Source organism: Cololabis saira, chromosome 2, assembly GCF_033807715.1.
Source record: "Cololabis saira isolate AMF1-May2022 chromosome 2, fColSai1.1, whole genome shotgun sequence".
Taxonomy (NCBI): Eukaryota; Metazoa; Chordata; class Actinopteri; order Beloniformes; family Belonidae; genus Cololabis; species Cololabis saira.
Window position 1 is genome coordinate 1,876,474 of NC_084588.1, and position 24,330 is coordinate 1,900,803.

General features: G+C 46.0%; 1 protein-coding gene across 1 annotated transcript in view; it reads right to left on the reverse strand.

Annotated features, from left to right (window-relative positions):
• Window positions 1-13,333: 13,333 nt before the first annotated feature.
• chsy1 (chondroitin sulfate synthase 1) overlaps window positions 13,334-24,330 on the reverse strand; it is a 53,684-nt gene continuing 42,687 nt past the window's right edge. Inside the window, exon 3 of the mRNA XM_061735811.1 lies at window positions 13,334-16,159. Within this exon, the coding sequence (XP_061591795.1) occupies window positions 14,567-16,159 (1,593 nt within the window). The 3' untranslated portion in view covers window positions 13,334-14,566. The remainder of the gene's footprint in view (window positions 16,160-24,330) is intronic.

Below are 24,330 nucleotides of genomic sequence, written 5' to 3' on the forward strand. Positions count from 1 at the left end.
CAGACGTTTCTGCACCACGTTTACCAAGTACAATCCTGTATCGGATCATTTCATCTCTTTTGTCACAGCAGTGAGACCAAGTTCTAGATCCACTCGCCAGCTTCTTGGCAGTGTTTGTGGAATTTGGTTTGTTCATAAATAACATTGTGTATCACTAAAAAGTGTCAATTAAAGGCATCCGTTACTGCTTCATAGTCGTTTTGACGTTCATAGGACGATGGCAGTGAGGATGTCATCAGCCTCGTCAGGCATGCTGTTACTGAGAGCCGTTACTACCGGGCCGTGAAATGGCTTGTGTTCCGATCATAATTAGGGCTGCAACGATTCGTTGACGTTGTCGACAAAAAGCGATAATCAAAATTGTCGGCAATTGTCACCAGACGTTTTTTTCCCAATGGAGTGAGGCATCTCACTTCACTTCACCTCATACAATCTCTGCCGACAGCGGCGTCTCAGCGCAGCTTTTTTTTTGCGTCTCAGCGCAGCTGCGGGTAACAAAACTTCAAAAGTTCGGGAGCATTTTAGCCTGGATACTAAATTTTTTTCATAAATCCTGCCTCAATCCTGCCTCATGCTCCTTTAAGTGAGGCAGCGTTCAGTTATTCTGCTCCTCACCGGTGGAACCAACTGTAGACCTGAGGTCTGCTCCAACTGTCAGCTCCTTCAAATCAGGATAAAAACATTACTGTTTACTGAAGCGTACTCCTACATTAAATACTTACCTGCTGTATTTTACTGCCCTTATTTTCAATTATTATTTATTTAAATTATTTAAGCATACTCTTAAATTAAATACTTTTTGAAAACCGCGCGAAGGTGTGGTGTGAAATAAGAACTGGAAACAGGCATTGTGGCATAGAATTGGTTTAATTCCCTGTACGAATTGTTACAGATTACTTTTGTAATACTATATTTGACCCGGTCTTTGTACGTTTTGACCATATAGAAACGTAATTCTTGCCATTGTAAGAATGAGATGAACCTGCTGTACTCTACTGCTCTTACTTTTTAACAACTTGTGCTTCTTATTATTTTACCTCTTTTCTTATCATTTTATTTCATTCTATTTGTTATTTACTGTTTAATTGTGTCTTGCCACTTTTAATGTTGATGTAAATCACTTTGAATGACCTTGTGTTGAATTGTGCTGTACAAATAAACTTGCCTTGCCAGATGTTATTCCATAACTTTCAGTTTGTTTTTCAGGCAGACCATGAGCAGACCATGAGCTTGGCCTGAATAGAAGTCCAATGTCCCCAGTGAATATGTGTCTGGTCTGTGAGAGTTCGGTATACCTTCTGCTTCACTTGTTGGCTTCTTGCAAAATTATGTTGTTGTTTTTTTGTTTTGTTTTTTTTTGTGGGGGGGGGGGGTTGTCGGCCCATTCTCTCTTAACCTGGAAGAGCACTGAGTAGTCGTCCCGGTCCACCAGGCTCTGCTCGTCCTGGGGTTAGAACTTCTGACACCATGTATTTTTCTGCTAAACTCTGTTCTTAAGGACATAACAATATTCTGTCTTGGACAACACTTCTCTATTGCTCTTCTTCTGCCTGCCCAAGTATAGATCAGCTGGATCCACTGTAGAGGGAATGCACATGACGTCACAGATGCAACTTCACAGCGGGTTACGCCCACTGAGTGTCAGAAAGACTGAGTGACAGAAAGACTGAGTGTCAGAAAGACTGAGTGTCAGAAAGACTGAGTGTCAGAAATACTGAGTGTTAGAAAGACTGAGTGTCAGAAAGACTGAGTGTCAGCGTAAACTTTCAGTTTGAGCAACTGGAAAACATCTAAAATGGGAAAGAGCTGTTGTGCGATCGACTGTACTCATAGATTTAGCAAGAAATCGGAGTTATCTTTTTACAGACTGCCGAAAAATACGCTTAAGAGAGACAAATAGATCGCTGCAATTCACAGAAACAACTGGATTCCAGGTGCCGAAACGTGGATTTGCGGTTCCCATTTTGTATCAGGTAATGTTGGATTTTTGGGTAGCTAACGTTAAACGGTCAAATCATAAAGTTCGGTGTCCTCATCACTTTAATTTCTACAACAAATCCTGCCTTAAAGTCGGACCAAGCGTCAAGACTTTTGTATCTTCAAGCTTTTCTTCGTGTATTTCCCCGGCGTAGAAATTAAGTACATATAAATATCAGGAAACTGGATTCATGGCCAAATATTAATGTCCATGGACCACTGGTTCTTGGTAACTGTACCAAATATTAATGTCCATGGACCACTGGTTCTTGGTGGTAACTGTACCAAATATTAATGTCCATGGACCACTGGTTCTTGGTAACTGTACCAAATATTAATGTCCATGGACCACTGGTTCTTGGTAACTGTACCAAATATTAATGTCCATGGACCACTGGTTCTTGATAACTGTACCAAATATTAATGTCCATGGACCACTGGTTCTTGGTAACTGTACCAAATATTAATGTCCATGGACCACTGGTTCTTGGTAACTGTACCAAATATTAATGTCCATGGACCACTGGTTCTTGGTAACTGTACCAAATTTTAATGTCCATGGACCACTGGTTCTTGGTAACTGTACCAAATATTAATGTCCATGGACCACTGGTACTTGGTAACTGTACCAAATATTAATGTCCATGGACCACTGGTTCTTGGTAACTGTACCAAATATTAATGTCCATGGACCACTGGTTCTTGGGGTAACTGTAACAAATATTAATGTCCATGGACCACTGGTTCTTGGGGTAACTGTACCAAATATTAATGGCCATGGACCACTGGTTCTTGGGGTAACATGGACCACTGGTTCTTGGTAACTGTACCAAATATTAATGTCCATGGACCACTGGTTCTTGGTAACTGTACCAAATATTAATGTCCATGGACCACTGGTTCTTGGTAACTGTACCAAATATTAATGTCCATGGACCACTGGTTCTTGGGGTAACTGTACCAAATATTAATGTCCATGGACCACTGGTTCTTGGTAACTGTACCAAATATTAATGTCCATGGACCACTGGTTCTTGGTAACTGTACCAAATATTAATGTCCATGGACCACTGGTTCTTGGTAACTGTACCAAATATTAATGTCCATGGACCACTGGTTCTTGGGGTAACTGTACGAGTCACTGTCAAGTCCAACTGCTTTAATTTAAAGGGGACTTATTATGAAAAACAGGTTTTTTCTTGTTTTAACATATATAAAGTGGTCTCCCCTCAGCCTGCCAACTCAGAGAAGGAAGAAAGCAACCGAATTCTGAAGGGTCTGTACAGCCGCCCAGAGGATCCTTCCAGTGTCATGTGACTTCTACGAGCCGTTGAGAATCAGTGCATATCGTTACGTAACGATAGGCGCTGATTTCCATAGGTCGGCCTCCGCTGCTGAAACCACGCCCACAACCAACTCCGCCGAGAGACCGAGAGCGTCCACCATTGTTCAGCAGCGGTGGCTGTTTCAACAACGAGGGACAGTAAAAATGAGGTTTTGCATCAACACTTACCCTCATAAAAGGATAAGTTCCAACAGTACGGACCCGGCAACTGCACACGAGTTAGCGGTAAGTGACGTTAATTTATTATGTTATTTATATTTGTCTACAAGTATGATCTTTGCATGGGCTAAGTATTTAGCTTAGCTTGGGTGTTACTCCGTGTTACGGAGCTCTATTAGTACCGTAATACATTTATTTCTGTTCATGGTTTCAGATCTTCCAAGCACCTGAAGCTGTTCAACGACACCTTCAGAAAACGCACGGTCCTTCCTTGAGCAGCAATAGTGCATACATGTTATTTATATACAACTTATGTTCTTTTATTTTTTTAACAATAAAGTTGCCATTTGTGAACATTCAGTGTTGTGATTTCTTTACAGTTAACATGATTCATTTGTCTTGTAACACAGGAAATGGTGTCCCTGTATAGAATTCAATTAAATGTTCCTGTGTGAAGACGAGGTGACTAAAGGCTGATTTCTGGTTCCGTGCTACACCAACGCCGAGCCTACGGCGTAGGGTACGCGTCGATTTAACACAGAACCGTAATTCAGGCTTAAGATCCCAGGGAGTCGTTTACACCGTGTCATAAATGCATGCGAGCGTCCGACTCTCGCGTCGAGCTGCGTGACATCGGACGCTCTCTGTCCACACTGAAACCGTTAAACTCTCTCTGTCCGCACTGAAACCGTTAAACTCTCTCTGTCCAAACTGAAACCGTTAAACTCTCTCTGTCCACACTGAAACCGTTAAACTCTCTCTGTCCACACTGAAACCGTTAAACTCTCTCTGTCCACACTGAAACCGTTAAACTCTCTCTGTCCACACTGAAACCGTTAAACTCTCTCTGTCCACACTGAAACCGTTAAACTCTCTCTGTCCACACTGAAACTGTTAAACTCTCTCTGTCCACACTGAAACCGTTAAACTCTCTCTGTCCACACTGAAACTGTTAAACTCTCTCTGTCCACCCTGAAACTGTTAAACTCTCTCTGTCCACACTGAAACCGTTAAACTCTCTCTGTCCACACTGAAACCGTTAAACTCTCTCTGTCCACACTGAAACCGTTAAACTCTCTCTGTCCACACTGAAACCGTTAAACTCTCTCTGTCCACACTGAAACCGTTAAACTCTCTCTGTCCACACTGAAACCGTTAAACTCTCTCTGTCCACACTGAAACCGTTAAACTCTCTCTGTCCACACTGAAACCGTTAAACTCTCTCTGTCCACACTGAAACCGTTAAAGTCTCTCTGTCCACACTGAAACCGTTAAACTCTCTCTGTCCACACTGAAACCGTTAAACTCTCTCTGTCCACACTGAAACCGTTAAACTCTCTCTGTCCACACTGAAACCGTTAAACTCTCTCTGTCCACACTGAAACCGTTAAACTCTCTCTGTCCACACTGAAACCGTTAAACTCGCGGCCAGTTAGGACAGTCCAATACAATAAAAATAAAGCAATGGAATTCAATTCAATTCAATTCAATTTTATTTATATAGCGTCTAATACAACAGAGTTGTCTCTAGACGCTTTACAGAGACCCATACCCAGAACATGACCCCCGAGCAGTTATTACATAAACAATGGCAGGTAAAAACTCCCCTAGTGGGAGAAAAACCTTAAGCCAAACAGTGGCAAGGAAAAACTCCCCTTTAGGAGGGAAGAAACCTTGAGCAGGACCAGGCTCATCAGGGGGGACCCTCCTGCCGAGGGCCAGACTAGTGGGTCAGGGAATTGATTTTGTCACTCAAGTTCGATCGCATCGCATGGGACACGTTTTGTGTACGCAGCTCTGGCCGGAGCGAGGTTTTGTTCCCTCCCCTGCTACACGTCATTCAGGCAGCCAATCAGCACAGAGCCTCATTATCATAGCCCCGCCCCCTCAGAATCCCTCATAGAGAAGGAGGTTAGAAGCGGTAAAACTAGAGACATGGCCCAGAGGCTGAATTTCTGATTTATGTAGAAAAAACAATCTTTTGATTGTTTTTAAGACATTCAAGGCCTGTTTAAAATATACCGTACATTAAATGCCATAATAGGTCCCCTTTAAGCCCATAATCAGCTGTTATTCCGTCTTCTCCACTAGTTGCTGATGTTTTACCACTCAGTGCCAGTAAGGGTGCTGGTCCAGTGGGGAAGTGACGTCAATGCAGACCTTCTATTATCTAATCTGTTTACCTCCTGAGGTAAAATGGAAGATGCTTATTCTCAAATATAAAGCTGCCCAAATTAAATGTTTTAAAGGCTGATTCCTTAAAAGAGCAGATGAAAGCTGCAATAACATCTACAAAACCTGGGAAATCAGCAGGGACGGACTGCTTTCCAGTTGAATATTACAAAAAAGAAAAAAGGTGATTTACTGGTCCCAGTTCTTACAGAGATCTATAAAGAAGCATTGGAAACTGGAGAATTACTTAAGACATTTATGGAAATATTGTTGATGACTTCAGGCCAGCAAGTTTAATTATGTGAGTTGTGAAACACTTGCAGAAATGTTGGAGTTACGGTTGGAGAGGGCTCTCCTGATAATTCCTCATAATTCCTAAAGATCAGGTGGGCCTCAGTAATGTGTTCACCTGACAGTGTGAGAAAGCTAATGCTTCTGACGTGGAAGAGCTTTGGACCAGGTGGAATGGGGGTTCGTGGCTGCTGCCCTGTTTAACTCTGGCTTTGGGCAAAGTTTCAGGTTGTGGCTCATTTTATTATGTAGAAATTCTTGGCCAGCTGCAGTGAGCGCTCAGCATGACGTGCTTGAAGAAGGATTGTTGTTTAAAATGAGTAAACTATACTCTTCTAGGGATGTAGGCAGTACTGGAGTTGTAAAATAAATCAGGGGGGATGGTGGATTTTATCATATGGGGACAGATAATTTGTGCTGATTACAAATAATATAATATATTACAAATAATAGCAGTGACCAAAACACCTGCAGAAATACTGCAGGAATGACATAGCAGCAGTTAAATGCAGCCTTCTGTAAGCTTTAAATATCCACTGGGCTTACATCAAATACATCAAACACAACAATAAAAAACACTTTTCTGAACTTATCAATATGACTCTGTCCTTCACAGGATAAGTAACATGGATCACTGCAAAAACTCAAAATCTTAACAAGAATATTTGTCTTATTTCTAGTTAGAATTTCTCATTTTAGTAAAAAAAATCTCATTACACTTAAAACAAGACTCATCACTGGAAAAAACAACAATTTTCACCTGTTTCAAGTAGATTTTCACTTGAAATAAGTAGAAAAATCTGCCAGTGAACAAGATTGTTTTGCTTGTAATAAGAAGATAAATCTTGTCCCACTGGCAGATTTTTCTACTTATTTCAAGTGAAAATTTACTTAAAACAGGTGAAAATGGTCAAATAAGTTATGTTTCTGGTGTTATTTTTCTGGTGATGACTCTAAATGTTGAAATAGCAGTAAAACCACATTCATTGATGAAATGACATAAGGGATGGAAAGGGGGGATGGCAGTTTTACAGGGGGATGATTTGGACCGTTTTTATTTCAGGGGGGATGCCATCCCCCCTCATCCCCCCTCAACTCCAGTACTGGATGTAGGGCCCCCTGGTTTACTAGACGTAAGGATGGCCAGGCTGGCCAAACATTTGGGGAACACGTAGGATTGACTCCAGATAAAACAGAGCTTGGCCTTGCCATTCCACCTCCCTGGAATGCTGATGCAGCACTCCGAAATGACTGAAATGGAACTTGAATCTTGTTTATATATCCCTTCAATATAGGTACGGCACAAGATTCACAAGCTGTGTAGGACGTCACATTATAGGCAGCTGTGTGCGTCTCTGGGGAATACCCTGGAAATCCTTATTGGCAACAGGGAGTGTCAACAGTCATGGATCACCATGAGAATGGCATTTAAATGTCTTATGCTGAATCAATGGAAAAATATAATATTGGAAGTATCTGCAAATCAGCCATTGCCTAAAAACTGAAATTCTAAAGGGAAGCCTACAAACTGGATTCGGTTGAAGTTGGGACATTGTTTAGTGTTTTCAAAAACTATTTGAAAAGTGGATCACAAAACACTTTTCCATTGTGCATCAGATTACCTGGCGACGTTTCTGGATGTTGTTCATAAACGGCTTTTGCTTTGCATGGTAGTTTTAACCTGCACTTACTAGGGGTGTAACAATATATCGTGCCACGAAATTTCGTGATACAAAAACGTCACCATACGTGCCGTACAAACTGTATCTGATATTGGATTATTAATATTAATCTATTGTGTTGACTAGTAACGCGCATCCGACCGCGCCTCGACCCGCGGACCAAAATCTTCCTCCGCTCAGAAGAAACTAGTACCGTTTTGGTCCCGATCACGGGACTCTTGCAGGGTTTTGAGCTCTGAACCTTTACTGATGTAAGGCTGGTGTAGAGTTAAGCCTTACCTTATTAAATTAAACCTTTTTGGGGTCGTGAGTAGGATAAACACGGGGACAACTTCTGCTGAGTTCCAGTGTACTTTAATGTCCCTCAACAGTGTAGGATTTTAGAACATCTACACAGCACCTAGTGCCGTACTGTGGCGTATTCAACTCAATTCAATTCAATTTTATTTGTATAGCGTCTAATACAGGGGTAGGCAAACCTGGTCCTCGAGTGCCACTGTCCTGCATGTCTTAGATGTTTCCCGGCTTCGACACACCTGATTTTAATTAACGGTGCTCATTAGCTTGTCATCAAGGTCTGGGCAGTTCTGTTGATGACACAGCTCCTTGTATCACGGTGTGCTGAAGCAGGGAAACATCTAAGACATGCAGGACAGTGGCACTCGAGGACCAAGGTTGCCTACCCCTGGTCTAATACAACAAACGTTGTCTCTAGACGCTTTCCAGAGACCCAGAACATAAACATGAACATAAACCCCCGAGCAATTATTACATAAACAATGGCAGGTAAAAACTCCCCTAGTGGGAGAAAAACCTTAAGCCAAACAGTGGCAAGAAAAACTCCCCTTTAGGAGGGAAGAAACCTGGACCAGGACCTGGATCATAAGGGGGTAGAAACCTGGACCAGGACCTGGATCATAAGGGGGTAGAAACCTGGACCAGGACCTGGATCATAAGGGGGGGAGAAACCTGGACCAGGACCTGGATCATAAGGGGGGGAGAAACCTGGACCAGGACCTGGATCATAAGGGGGGGAGAAACCTGGACCAGGACCTGGATCATAAGGGGGGACCCTCTTGCCGAAGGCCAGACTGTGGGTCAGGGACGTCAACAGCACAGCAGGCAGGTGGAAACAGCAACGGGATGACCGGGGGTGGGGACCGCAGGCAGGTGGAAGCAGCAACGGGATGACCAGAGGTGGGGACCACAGGCAGGTGGAAGCAGCAACGGGATGACCAGAGGTGGGGACCACAGGCAGGTGGAAACAGCAACGGGATGACCGGGGGTGGGGACCGCAGGCAGGTGGAAGCAGCAACGGGATGACCAGAGGTGGGGACCACAGGCAGGTGGAAGCAGCAACGGGATGACCAGAGGTGGGGACCGCAGGCCAGCATGCAGCTCCCGAAGCTCCGGCCCAATCAGCAAGTCCCAGGTTGGGGTGCAGGGCCAGGGAGAGGTGTCTTGACGGACAAATCTCTCCCCCGCCTGACCGTTACCCTGCCCCTCTCACTCCCACGCTGCAGGTTCAGGTGTTGTGCATTCAGAGATGCTCTTCGCCACCGGCAGGGGATGCTGCACCATGAACAAAAGAGAAAAAAGAGAAGAGAAGGGGAGGCCAACACAAGAAACCACAGGAGCGACTCTAACACACTAGAGTTTACACTACCTAGAGATTTACCAACACCAGCTAGAGGTTTACTAAACACTAACTATAGGCTTTACTAAACAGAAAGGTTTTAAGTTTAGTTTTAAAGGTGGAGGTGCTGTCAGCCTCCTTAACCCAGATTGGAAGTTGGTTCCATAGTAATGGTGCCTGATAGTAGAACGCCTGCCCTCCAAATCTACATTTGGATACTCTAGGAACTACGAGTAAACCTGCACTCTGAGAACGGAGAGCTCTGACAGGAACATAAGGCACTATCAGGTCCTGCAAATAATGCAGAGCTAAGCCGTTTTGGGCTTTATACGCAAGTAATAAAATTTTAAATTGGATTCTGAATCGTATCACTCCGCCCAATCTAAAACAGACTAATCACTACAGATAAACTGACTAGTGTCATTATAGTCCCTGATTTACATCAGAATATAAAGAATATATTTATAAAATAATGAACCCTGAATTACCAAAATAACCTTAACAAAATTAAATCGCCTCTTACACTTATAAGGTGAGCATGAATCAATCTTTTTTATGATGTAAAATTGTATGCATTTATTTACTTTTATTTTTTTAATTTTAGTTAAATTTCTGGAAAAGAAAAAAGTCAAATCATACATGAGAGAAACTTTTCAGTTTGTGGCAAAATATTTGTACTTGTATGAAACTGAAGATGCATAATGCAAACCTGACAATTACTTTTAGTTCAGTTTGTGGAAAATGGTTGGCCTGGCTTTCTCTTTAAAACTTAAACAGTTATAAAGCATTACAAACTGTAACAATAGGGCAAACGCACAGCATTTCTTTTTTTGTATTTTGTGTCTTTCAAATAAAAGACAATTTTTTCCAGTCATATGTTCCTCATTCAAGGTTGTTAAAAAAATACTGCTAATAAAAACCTCAATATCGTGTATTGTACCGCATCGTGAGATTAGTGTATCGTTACAGCCCTAGCACTTACTGATGTAGTGACGAACTGTATTTACTGACAGTGGTTTTCTGAAGTTTTCCTGAGCCCATTTCGTGATATCCTTTACACACTCATGTGGGTTTTTAAGGCAGTTCCGTCTGAGGGGTCGAAGGTCACGGTCATTCAGTTTTGGTTTCCGGCCGTCGCGCTTACTTGCAGTGATTTCACCAGATTCTCTGAACCTTTTGATGATATTATGGACCGTAGATGTTGAAATCCCTAAATTCCTTGCAATTTTGCTTTGAGAAATGTTGTTCAACTATTTTCTTACGCAGTTGTAGATAAAGTGGTGACCCTCGCCCCATCCTTGCTTGTGAATGACTGGGCATGTTTGGGGAGGCTCCTTTTATACCCAATCATGGAACCCACCTGTTCCCAATTAGCCTGATCGCATGTGGGATGTTCCAAATAGGTGTTTGATGAGCTTTTCTCAGCTTTCTCAGGATTTTTTGCCTCCTTTCCCAACTTCTACTGGACGTGTTGCAGCCGTGTAATTCGGGCGGGGGGCTGTGGCTCTCCGGTTTTCCTGGGGGGGGCTGGGCTGTGGGGGTCCTGCTCGAAGGGCCCGGGTGCCTGGGTGGGGGGTGGCTGCCTGCGCTGGGGGGGCATTGCTGCCTTGGTCCGCCGTCGCTGGGCGGGGGCCGTGTGCCCCTGCGTCTGTGGGGGCTCCGTGACCTTTGGGGTGTCCGCCGGGGTGGCACCCGGGGGGGGGTGGGGCTGGGTCCGGGTCCGGGTATCGGGCCTCCTCTGGCCGAGGGGTGCACGGCCGGGCGCGGCGGCACCATTCTCAGGTGTCTATGTCTTATGTTGTCAGTATGAATGGGGGGATGTTGGACCGTTTCCCCCTCCGTCTGGGGGCTCTGGCGGCGCCGGGGGCGCCCGTGGAGGTACGGTGGGGCCCTGGCCCGGCTCGGAGGGCCGGCCCCCGTCAACCTGGATGGCTGGTGGGGGAGCGTGAGCGTCCTTCCAGGGCTGGCTCTGCTGGTCTTGCCTCCTGGCTTCGGCCTCTGCTCCCCCTCCTCCCCCCCCTACACGATTTATACGCACATAGGCGGAGGGGCGAGGGGTCCGGGTCGTGGGGGGCATTGTCCCACGTGGCCCGGCACTCCCCGCCTCACGGTTTTAACAACACTGTAGACACTGCACATTCAACATTTAATAAATACATTTAACAAGGATACTTAGATCATTGTCAGCTTGATACCCTGTCCTCCCCCTCCCTGTTTTTATGGCATTAATCACATGCACTCAACACCAGGGTCGGGAGGGGGGCCCACGTCACCCGCATTCCCTCGCCGGCCTGGGATAGGTGGGTCGGGATGCCCGGGCCTGGCGGGGCTCGCCGCGCAGCCTGGGGTGCCTTCTGGCGGTGCTGGACCCCCCCGGGGAGGGGGAAACGGTGCTGGACCCCCCCGGGGAGGGAGAAACGGTGCTGGACCCCCCCGGGGAGGGAGAAACGGTGCTGGACCCCCCCAGGTAGGGGGAAACGGTGCTGGACCCCCGCGGGGAGGGGGAAACGGTGCTGGACCCCCCCGGGGAGGGAGAAACGGTGCTGGACCCCCCCGGGGAGGGGGAAACGGTGCTGGACCTCCCAGGAGGGGGAAACGGTGCGTGATTGTGTGTCTGTGTCGGTGAGAATGCGGTGTGGAAGGGTCCTGCCATGGAGGATTTGAGCCTCCATTGGCAGGACAACAAAATAATTATTACTATACAAAAATGGTTATTAATATTATATTATTATCATCATTATTGTGGTTAGTATATTATATTATTATTATTATAGAAATCAGATAGATGAATGAATGGGATGCCTGGGTCTGGGGCCCTCCGTTGTCGGGCCCGTGCGGGTGTCGCCCTGTTGGGGGGTTCCCTCTCTCCGGGCCCGTCTCCGGTCCCCCCTGTTGGGGGGTTCCCTCTCTCCGGGCCCGTCTCCGGTCCCCCCCGCTGCAGGGAGCCCCTCTGGTCTTGGAGGGCCACTTTCGTGCACCTGCCCGCGTCGGCGGACGGGGCAGCTCTGTCTCTCCGGGCCGGCTGGCCCCTCGCCGGGTGGGGGTCGTTGGCCTGGAAAGTGAGGGCCTCCTAGCCACGTGTCCGGCCCAGACCGGGTGGCCGGGGATTGCCTGGGTCCCGGTCCGCCGGGTTGCCGGTGGCCTGGGTTCTTCCTTGTCGGACGGACGGACGGACGGACGGACGGACGGACGGACACGGACGGACACACACACACACACACACACACACACACACACACACACACACACACACACACACACACACACACACACACACACACACACACACACACGTTTTTACACACGCACGTATACACACACAAGCATATACATACACGCACACACACATAGACATACATACTGGCTTGTTCACCTGCATGCTTGCTCTGTAGTTTTGGGGTTAGTTAGCGGTAGCTTAGCTCAGACTGTGATCAGATCTCGAGATTTGGGTCGATTGCTGCTCGTGTTTTGGTCGGCTCCATGTCGGTTTTGTTTCGTTTGTGGTTTTTGTTACAGATTTCTATTGCTCAACGTAGCTGTAGCTGAATTCTAACTTTACACCGGACCTTTAACTTGTGTGTAAAGTGTCTTTGTGGACAGTGATCGGTCCACTGAAGCTAACTGAAAACTCGTAGACGGAGGAGTTCTGGGCAGGCGGGGACGTGTTCGTACTGTCGCCCACATCATAGTGTTTACTTGCAGCTACAAAAGGACATGATTTATTGTTATTCTGTTGCTGTTTCATTTAGTGCATATGGTAAACATTTGGAAGCTTTTCCCTGTGAAATGATCATTTCAGACTAATTATGAATAACAGCATAAGAATGTTCCCACGGCTGCACTGCAAACAAAGAAGAGTGTGAAACTCCCATGACCACGATAAAGGAGGAGTCATCCTTCCTCCTGATGGTGTTGGAGATTAAACTCTCCTGGGGAAATACTGGAACAAGATCTTTAAAGGTGTCTGAGTTGCCATGGCAACAAGCTGCAGTAGAAAACCTGCTAAACAAGGCCTATGTGGTGCAAACTTTCACTCCACATTGCAACAAAATTGGAACCTCTGCACGCAGGAATGAGCAACAACACTTTATTTCAACAAGGAAGTGATTTATAAAAAGAAACAGCAATGTGTGACGCTTGCTGGCCGATCAAGAGCTCTGCTCTCGTGTCAATGCACAACGATGGAGGACAGACCGTCTTCCTGTTCATCTCTCCAGTAAAACAGTTGTTCATGTTTGTGCCTGCAAAACACTACACACGTACCCATGCACACGCACACGCACGCACACGCACGCACGCACGCACGCACGCACGCACGCACGCACGCACGCACGCACGCACGCACGCACGCACGCACGCACGCACGCACGCACCCACACACACACACACACACACACACACACACACAAGCAACATGACACCTACAGCAGACTGTGCATCTCTTTGGTGACAATGGGCTTATAAAAAAGGAACGCAAAAAAAGAAAAAGCTATTTCAAAACTACTGACATGGTTATACAATCTTTTCGATATACATCCATCCATCCATCCATCGTCTAAACCCGCTCCGTGGTTCCAGGGCCGGGCAGGGGTCTGCTGGGGCCCGGGGCGGAGGGCGGAGGGGCCCCACACACTTCGCCAGTTTCAATATACATATTTCAACTATTAAAGTGAAGAAAGTGGAGCCTGCAAATTCAATAAATAAGACAGCAAATCATGAATTGCAATTCTCAAATCCAGCAGTTGGGTTCACAGAAATCAAAAATACAGAAAAATATATAAAAAAAAAAAGAAAAAAAACATTAACAGTGTTACATCGTGTTACCAAAATGATAAAACTATGGAGAAAATAAATCAAAGAAATGCAACTAAAACAGCCCTTAGGGTTCACTGAGAAGCTGTGATCATGGTGTTTGTCGAGCCTCCTGTAAACTGGGCCGGAGTTGGACGGGGTTCTGTCCTGTCAGTCTTGTACGTGCATACAAGAACTTTGGCGCACGAGACAAACGGAAGATCTGGAGACCACGACTGTGTACTTGATTAAAGCACGCATGAACGCTCCTGACTTCCTACACCGTCCTGCTTTAGCGACCGGGCCGCGCTGCAATCCTGCTCCCACAAAAACCTCCTTTAATACTCTCGTACCTCCACACCAGAGCCAACCGGGCTCTCAATGCTTTGTTCATTATGGCATTTCTGTGTAGTTTCTTTAAAAAATAGATGATGTGAAATCTTCCATTTCAGTAAAAAATAAATTAAGTAGTGACAGCACCACTAAGAGGAAGGAGTGGACGCGGAAGCGTCATCATGCTGTCCTGACTGAGCCGTTGTTGCTGGCAGGCCTCCTGAAGCCGTGCTCGTTCTTCTCCAGCCAGAGCTCGGCCAGCTGCTGGGTGGAGCCGTAGGACGAGGCCTTGGAGCCCAGGCACATCTTGTACTGCTTGGCCTCTAAGTTGGGATCACATGTGACCGGGTGGTGGACGTGCACGATTCCCGTGTCCGTACTCCTGAACAACTTAATCCCCAACTGAACAAATTTATTATAAAGGTCGACGTCCTCCAAGCCCCAGCCCTGTATGGAGGTGTCGAAGCCTCCGGCTCGGACCAGGTCGCCCTTGTAGGCGCAGACGATCCCAAAACCGTAGTTCCTCCATAGACCCGTCTTGGACGTGAAGACGTAGTGGTTGTTGCTCGGGACCTTCCCGTTGTACACTATCTTGGGGTCGTACTGGCTGAAGATGATGGGGAAGTAGGCCTGCTCTCCCAGGGCGGCGTTGGCTCGACATCGCTTCAGGAAGTCGCTGGAGAACAGCAGATCCACGTCGCAGTAGAACAGCAGGGAGTCGTTGGAGAAGTGTAAGGAGCCCACTTCCAGAGCCAGGGCCCTGGAGAAGGAGCCGGTGACGGGCTTGATCTCCATCTCAGCCCGCGGGTACTTCAGGTGGTACTCCCTCATTAGCTCCACCTGCTTCACCCGCTCCGTGTTGTTGTCCGTGTTGAAGAGCAGGATCAACAGTTTGACGTTCAGTTTGGGGATCAGACAAACTCGTTCAAAGTTGGCCATGAAACGCACAAATATGTCGTAGCGCCCCGACAGAGGAACCAAGATGTTGACTTGATCTTCCTTCGGTTCCCTCTGGTCCTGCCCAGAAGTGGCTAGCTTAAAGGGCACCAGCATTTTGAGGGAGTTGGACAGAAAGGACAGGGAGTCGGACTCCTTGTTGATGTGGCTGGCGAGGGCTCTGGCGTCCATCTCTTCCTCCTCTCGGAATTGGATCTGACTGAAGGTCTGTTGCAGGTAGGCGTGTCTCCTCACGGGAACCGTCATGGTCTTTCCTTTGTGCTTCTTGTACAGCAGCAGCAGATCCAGCACGTACTCCGCTCCGTATAAGGGATTGACCCTGCGGTAGCCGTACTGGATCTCTTTAAAGTCAATGACCCGGCCGCGTGTCTTGGCGTTGGCGTTGATCATCTCCATCACCTGCATGATGATGTCGTCCAGGGCCTGCCTCTGGGAGGAATCCATCCCCCGGCGGGGTGGCTGACTGTCGGCAGAAGAGAACAGGTACTTCCCCGTCACAAACTCCCACTCAAGAACGTCTTCCCGCTGATGAGGATGGAACCGCATGAACGAAGGGGGCATGCCGAGCTGCAGGTCCTCCCGGCTGGGCTCAGGCGCTCCGTAACGGCCCATCTGGACGATCTCTCGATGGAGCTGAATGGTTCGGTGGCGCAGGTCGGCAATCTTGCGGCTCAGTATGTAGCTGTGCAGGCGGTACTGGTACGGAGGATTCTTGTTGGGGTGCAGAGTGATGGCTCGATGGATCTTGCTGCTGTGGAGCTCTCGGATGTAGCCCTTCTTATTTGGCTCGTAGTTCTCGTAGAAGAGTTGCTGCATCTGTGGAGACATGAGAGAGTTTGAAGTGAGTAAAACCTGCCAGATGAATGTACTGCGATATCTAACGGTTTGTGATCCACTGCTGACATGCCACGAGCAGGATGGAGCACAAAAAAGCTATTGGGGGAAAAACTAGGAAAAACAAGACCCCGTTCATGACCTGCAGATTGCTGCGTAAAACTCTGTGTATCATCGATGACAAAGCTGAACTCTTCCTTCAGCCAAGTTAACACTGCGACCGGCTCCTTTTGGTGCGTTTCTGCACCTCCTTCCTGCGTTTTACATAACTACCCATTATCAGAGGACATCGTTGTAAACACTTTACACGTGCACATATGTAAAGGCAGTTGTTTTTCTGGCCCTGCATCTGTATGGCAGTGGTCCTGGTGACATCTGTCCGTCTCAGGTGGAGGTCGTCACCAATGATGGCATTAGAGACAGAAGTGAGAGCTTCTCTCGTGCAGGGTTAGGGTCCAGCACCTCCAACAGTGTGTTGTCAACCGTGCAGAGACAAGAGATTCGGACGGGGTTTTTAGAAGACAGCAATGTGGGATGGTGTGCAACGAGTCATCAGCTGACCGTCAGCTGCTCAGGATGTTTTCATGCTCCTCTCCTGGGGATCCAGTCATTAGCATGGCTCCTGACTCAACAATTATTAGTTCAATTTCTTCACGGCCATTAAGCTATAATTGGTCCTCCTCAGGAGCTGGAATGGTTGCCTAACAAAGGAGTGTTAGGGTAAGTCATGAATCTTGGTTCACCTTGTTCCATCATCTCAGCCGTACACTGGATTATTTTAGAACACGTCTGTGCATGGAAGACAAACATCAAGTAAACCATAAACCAGGGCTTTGCAGTGAAACCTGCAGATGTGGAAATCAATGTAGAAACATTGCTCGAGTATTGATAATAATTAGTTATCTATTACTATGAACCTGCGCATTTCTGTTTTAACTTTGGACCAGTGCTGGGCTTGATGACTGCAGCAGCACCTCCTAGTTTGGAAAACTAGTTCACTAAAAGGTCAAATGAGAGGTCTTCCTTCATCCATCCATCACCATCTATACCCGAGTATTCCTATCTGGGCTCACAGGGACCTGCTGGAGCCGATCCAAGCTCTCTTCAGGGCAAGAGAACACCTGGTCAGGCCGCCCAGTGCATCGCAGGACCACATACGTATAGACAGACAGACAAACGCATGTACGCACACTCACCCGCTCTGCATTTAGCACTGATATCTTCATGGAATCGTTTTTCATTTCTATTCATGTTGGAAAAAAACACGTGGTAATGTGAAGAAGCTGGAAGAAAGACTAAAGCCTGATTTAAGGCTCTGAGTTAAACCAACGCAGAGCCTACGCTGTTGCCGTGATGCCGTCGTGAACCTTCGGACTTCTCCGTCACTCCATTTCTCCGCGGTGCAGTACCCCCCAGAGCACTAGTTGATACTTTGTTTAGCTTCCGGCTTTTCCGGTCACAGTGAATCAAAGAGATAAGGACAACTATTGTGCAAACCCCCCCCCAAAAAAAAAAAAAAAATAAATAAATCACACACATGAAGAAAAGAGTGCTGAAAGTTCACTGCTTCATGAACTGGAACTGGAAATGCGTTGTGATGAGGCACCGTGCCTGACCTGAAACGACACCTTGGAACTAGCTTCAACAAAGACTTGAACCACGGGAATGCCATATGATGAAGTTCCTGACTGACTGATGTTAATATCAACTCATTTGGCCACACACTTGAACCACGAGAACACCCTATGGGGTAATTTACAACTTAGTGACAGTCATGCCAAATGCCCAATAACGACATTTGGCCACAGATCACATCTGACTGTAAATTGTTTTTGTCTCTCAATTGGCTCGTTTATTCCTGCCTTTTGTGCTTTGAACTTACTGTATAAAGAGTCATGATTCCAACCACTTTGGGTCAGCACACCAACTCAGACCTGATCTGTGTTAGTCTGCTCACCGCCGGCTACTGAATAAAACTCACTACACCACAGCGGACTTCTGAACTGGTTTTGATAATATTCTTCAACAGTTGCTACAAAGCAAACCAATCACAGCCCTCTCGGTCTGCGTTGGGTCTGCGTCGCCTCGACACGTAGTTCCATTTTTTGGGAGCACGTCAGGCTACGGCGTAGGCTACGGAGAGACTCCCGCGTAGCCGCGTACCCTATGGCGTAGGTTTAACACAGAACCAGAATTCACCCTTAAGAAAACATCAGCACCAACTGTCTTTTAAACCTCACTGAAACAAGGAATGTTACAATGTTACCGGTCTGAATCCATCCCAGAATGTGTTCTGACCCTGATTTAGTGTGGGCCACTTGTGCTGGATGTTGTGGAAAAAAAAAAAAAAAAAAAGAGTGGTTGTCTCTGTACGGTCAGGAGACATACGGAGAACCTTGGACGGTGAATATGCAGAAAACAAAAACACAGTCACATCAATGAGAACAACAACAACCATATCCCGGTGCCGAGCAGCAGCCCTGGCAGGATCCAATTAAATAAGCCGTCTTTGGCAAAGGCCATGTGTGGGGCGCACCGTCCCGCCTGCTGGCCCCGCCTGGCCCTCCCGCCCCGGCCCTGCCTCCCCTGCCCCCCCTGCCCTGCTCCCGTGGCCGGCTCAGAGCACACGCTGAGGCCGGCAGCAGCGCTGCCACTCGGGCCAGCTTTACTCTGCAGGACAATTAGCAGCGGCGACCATGCAAATCTAATTGGAGATGGTATTAAGCTGCTGTAATTGCCTCTCTTGTAAACAGCACTGATCTGCCCTAATTCATTTTCCACTGCACAAAAAAAGCTTCTCAGAGCCAAGGAAACTCCACAATAGGGGTGCTAGTGATGTGAGTAATGGGAGCTGATGTGCCGACAACAGGCAGCACCCCATAATGAGACATCTGCTCCGAGAAGGCCCAGTGGCCGACGCTGCTCTGTCACGCTCACGCACTCTGGGCCGAGCACGCCATGTCAGTGTTGAGTCACATGTGTGTTGAAATCATTGATTTGTATGCGTGTTCACACATGCTGCAGCGCTCTGTGCTCTTGTTGTGGAAGGTTCACCTGAGACAATATATTTAAGGTCAAGTGTGTAAGAGTCACTGGATCCTCCGCATCAACACATGCAAAGGAAACATCTGGCTCTGGCCTTTTGATTTCTTATTGATTTTATCTAGCTCATCCTGTTTTTAAATGTTGTCTTTCGTCGCTATATCTTGTCTTCCTTGTTTGCTGGTGTCTGATTTTATGTTTTATGTTTGGCATTGATTTGCCACAGGGACAAATGGTGGAAATTAGCCTATGGCTATAACCATACATGTTTACACTTGTGTTCATTAACATGTACAGTCCCTGTCATTGAATAAATAAATTTAATTTAATTTAATTGATCCAGAGAAAGCGGTTGCATCAGCTAGCTGTAACATTATCACACCACCACCTCCCCCAGGGAAACAGCATATCGGGCAGTGAGAGGGATGCGTAATGTCTTTCAGGGATGCACGACATATCCATAAAAAGATCTATATTTCAATTCAAACAAATGCAACGTGAAAAGGGAAACATAAACATGAGTTGGAAAAGTTCCGGCTCATGACAGCCTGCTGGAGAGAGAAGCACGCAGCAAACACCAAACACTGGGCAGGATCTGCAGCAGCCACATGCTCCAGGAGAACATGTCCCAGTCAAATAAGAACTCCATCACATCTGTAACATCTGCACCGCGGGTTTATCCCATCCAGAGCCAAGACTCTGTAGCACCTCGCCACACAGAACAACCTGATGATCCACTGATGACATGATCCAATGGGTGGTGCCTCTCACCTTTCTTCTCCTCTCCTCTTCCATTCGTCTCTTCTCCATTTCTATTTATTATAAATATCTCATAACTATCATTTTTGTCCATCGTTCCTGTAGTTTTTTGTGCTGGCCCCCTTTTTTTTCCCTCTTTTGTGCATGTTTGCAGGCCGGAGCATCGGGAGCTGCGTTCTGGCCTGCGGTCGAACCTACTGGGCCGGAGAGCGGAGCGCCGCCGCCGTGTCCCACCTGAAGGCTGCCAGCAGCAGCTAATGACCAGACAACACGCCGTGTAAAGCGCTAGCAGCTTCAGCTACTGAGACTGGAGTTGGGAACGGCTGCTCTCTGCTCTCACCCCAACGACAGTCCACCTCGCAGTTTGTTATCCAACGTAATCCAGACCGTTCCCACTTACTTTCAACCCTGCTAAAGAGCTTTTTTGTGTGTGTGTGTGTGTATGTGTGTGCATGGATCAAGCATTCTAGCAAATATGATCAATTATTTATTATTACATTTATTAAACCTCATCCTTAAAAGGAGCATGAGGCAGGATGGAGGCAGGATTTAAGAAAAGAATTCGTATACGTTTTAGGTTTTCTAGCAATAATGTCAGATGAAGCGTTCCAAACCAAAAAGAATGAGCCCTCTAGTGTATCTCTCCGTTGCCTTGAACAGGCTGTGTGCTGCAAAATGTGCTGCAATTCGGACTCCGAATTTCCCGCGCTGTCCTGCGGATGTGACGTCACATGACGCTGCATGCACGTTCTCCCCGTTCTCCCGTGCTGGCTTCACTGTTGGCTGCAGTACCCCCGACGGCCGTCGTGGTGAAGGGTGGCGCTAGAGAGTCTCATTTCTTAAAAGGAGCCTCAAGCTCCTTTAAGCAAACACCCAAACACGAGTTTCCACCTCAAACAAGTGCATCTGGTTGAGAATCCTGGCTTTCAGGTATTTACACCTGCTTGTTTCCCTGCTGGAAAAATGCAAAGCCGCTTCCCAAAGAACCTCTTCCAAGACATAAAAGCAACGTCAGCAAGCGTACCCATATCTCCAGTACTCAAGTTGTAAAAAAAATAATTTGTGCTGATTACAAATAATATATTACAAATAATAGCAGTGACCAAAACAGCTGCAGAAATACTGCAGGAATGACATAGCAGCAGTTAAATGCAGCCTTCTGTAAGCTTTAAATATCCACTGGGCTTACATCAAATACATCAAAACACAACAATAAAAAACACTTTTCTGAACTTATCAATATGACTCTATCCTTCACAGGATAAGTAACATGGATCACTGCAAAAACTCACAATCTTAACAAGAATATTTGTCTTATTTCAATTCAATTCAATTCAATTCAATTTTATTTATATAGCGTCTAATACAACAGAGTTGTCTCTAGACGCTTTACAGAGACCCATACCCAGAACATGACCCCCGAGCAGTTTATTTCTAGTTAAAATGTCTCATTTTAGTAAAAAAATCTCATTACACTTAAAACAAGACTCATCACTGGAAAAAACAACAATTTTCACCTGTTTCAAGTAGATTTTCACTTGTAAAATCAGTGAAATAAAATAAGATAAAAAATCTGCCAGTGCAACAAGATTTTTTTGCTTGTAATAAGAAGATAAATCTTGTCCCACTGGCAGATTTTTCTACTTATTTCAAGTTAAAGTTTACTTGAAACAGGTGAAAATAAGTCAAATAAGTTATTTTTCTGGTGTTATTTTTCTGGTGATGACTCTAAATGTTGAAATAGCAGTAAAACCACATTCATTGATGAAATGACATAAGGGATGGAAAGGGGGGATGGCAGTTTTACAGGAATGATTTTGACGGTTTTTATTTCAGGGGGGATGATTTGGACCGTTTTTATTTCAGGGGGGTGATTTGGACCATTTTTATTTCAGGGGGGGTGATTTGGACCGTTTTTATTTCAGGGGGGGTGATTTGGACCGTTTTTATTTTAGGAGGGATGCCATCCCCCCTCAACTCCAGTACTGTATATAACGTATCTGAGGCAAAGGCTGTGTTGTTAGATAACTTTAAGTAACATTAACAGCGTTAAGAGCTCAGTCTCTTTGATTTAACTTAGAATAAATGTGGACGTCCTCGTTAAAGCTTAAGCCTGATTTAAGGTTGTGCGTTAAACCAACGCAGAACCCACGCCGTCACCGTGACGCCGTCACCGTGACGCCGTCGTGAACCTTCAGACTTCTCCGTCACTCCATTTCTCCGCGGTGCAGTACCCCCCAGAGCACTAGTTGATACTTTGTTTAGCCTCCGGCTTTTCCGGTCACAGTGAATCAAAGAGATAAGGACAACTGTTGTGCAAAAAAACTAAATAAATACGAAGAAAAGAGCGCTGAAAGTTCACGACTGCTTCACAAACCGGAACCAGAAATGCATTGCTACCAAGCAAACCAATCACAGCCCTCTCGTCTGCGTTGGGTCTGCGTCGCCTCCACGCGTAGTTACAATTTTTGGGAGGTGCAGGTCAGGCTACGGCATAGATCTAACACAGTACCATAATTCAGCCTTAAATCCAAACAAGCCATTAGGATAGTTTTACTGGATTTAGGAATTAACTAATAAAATATATAAGAAAATGTAAAAAAATGGAATAAAACAAACTCCATGGTCTTGAGATTGGTACAAGACCTTAAAACAGATGGCTGTTCAGGATCTTCGAGCTGAAAGATACCAGTATTCCTGGTCCCTGGGCTCACTGGTCCGAGGGACGGCCTCCCCGAAAAGTCAGTGTTATGTTCTAGTAGCGCCAGCGCTTCCACGGCCTTCCCAAGCTCAGGAAAGGAAAGGCAAAGTAAAGGAGGGGATTGTGACGTCTGTATGTAGACCTATGGTTCAGCATCTTAAACAAGTGTGTGACACCATGAGTGCTTTTACATGGGAAGTTTAATTCCTCTTTAATTCAGACTTAAAATTAAATCAGACTTAAAATGAGTAAAAATGACCATGTAAACACCTAATTTCGAATGAAAATGGCCATTCCGAATTAAACTTAATTCCAAGTAAGTGGCTGGTTTATTCTGATTTTAAATCCCAATAGAATAATTCCAGATCATGTTTACACTCATTCCTCTTTAAATTAATTCCAGTCTTTCTTTCTGCTCGTTCCCTCGCCCGTCTGTCTCCATGATCTTATATTCCGCGCTGGGCTGGTTTTACTAACAAAGTTTCAAGATGCAGCAGCAGTAAACGCTGGTCAAGAGCAGAGACCATTTATTTAAGAAATAGAAATCATTAAAAGAACAGATGGAAACAGGAAACATCAAAATTGTGAGCTTTTCAAAGTTGTAGCGGCTAAGTTAGTTTTTCTTCCGGTAGTTTAACTTCCGGTCCCCCCCCTATCCAATCAGAACCTTCCCAACCCCCAGACCTGGAGAGGAATTGGATAAAGACCATTAAACGTGTTTTCCATGTAAACCTCAATTCAGAATAACTATTTCCATGTAAACTCGAAGGAAAATAGGTTTTTTAAAACCCCAATATGACCTGGGTTACTCCTTTTAAAACTGAATATTTGGTCATGTAAACGCCAAACGGAATATCCCCATCAAACGGAACAGGAATTTGTTTTCTGCACATGCTCTGTTCACAAGGAATCCTGGTCTTTTGAGTCCAGGAAGTTCTTATAAACACGGAGAAACACAAGACCAGGAGGAGACTAATCACTTCATAAATGTAATGAAGGATATGAACATTTCTGCATTTGTAGACGGTAGAAAGTACCGGGATAGAAGATTTATAAGAAGGTGAGAGAAAAGTTGCACGAAGCAGCATTTGTTTTGGATTTGGATACAGGAAGAAGAAGCGGAAATGAGGGGAATTGCGTCATCACGTTCTCCGTGCGTCGCTGGTTTGATCCAGATATCCTGAATGATTAATTACCATGTAAACGCAATATTCCCAATGTTTCAGTAACCGGAATATTAGCAATAACACGAATTTTGACTGCATGTAAACGTAGTCAATGTGAGCGTGGCCCATGTGGGCCGGTCCTCCTCCCACCTCAGAGGGAGGATGCTGGTACTGGGACAGCAGGCGGATGTTTGTCCATTTGTTTGTTTCTTTTGTCAATAAATAAATAAATAAATTCCTTCCAGAAAAAACCCCTCCCCAATACTGTGATGTTTTTAACTTTTCTTTTAGAGCGTTGGGTGTAATCATGGTCCTGCGGTGTGCAGCGTGGAGCACTCGAGCAGGCCCAGCCAGCTTGTGGTGAGGGAGAGCTGCTGGAGGGAGCTGGATGAAAAGCAGCTGGGTGATGGGTGGTGTAGGAACAGCCAATCACATCTCTCTATGTATACATACATGCACACACATGCACACGCACGCACAGGCCA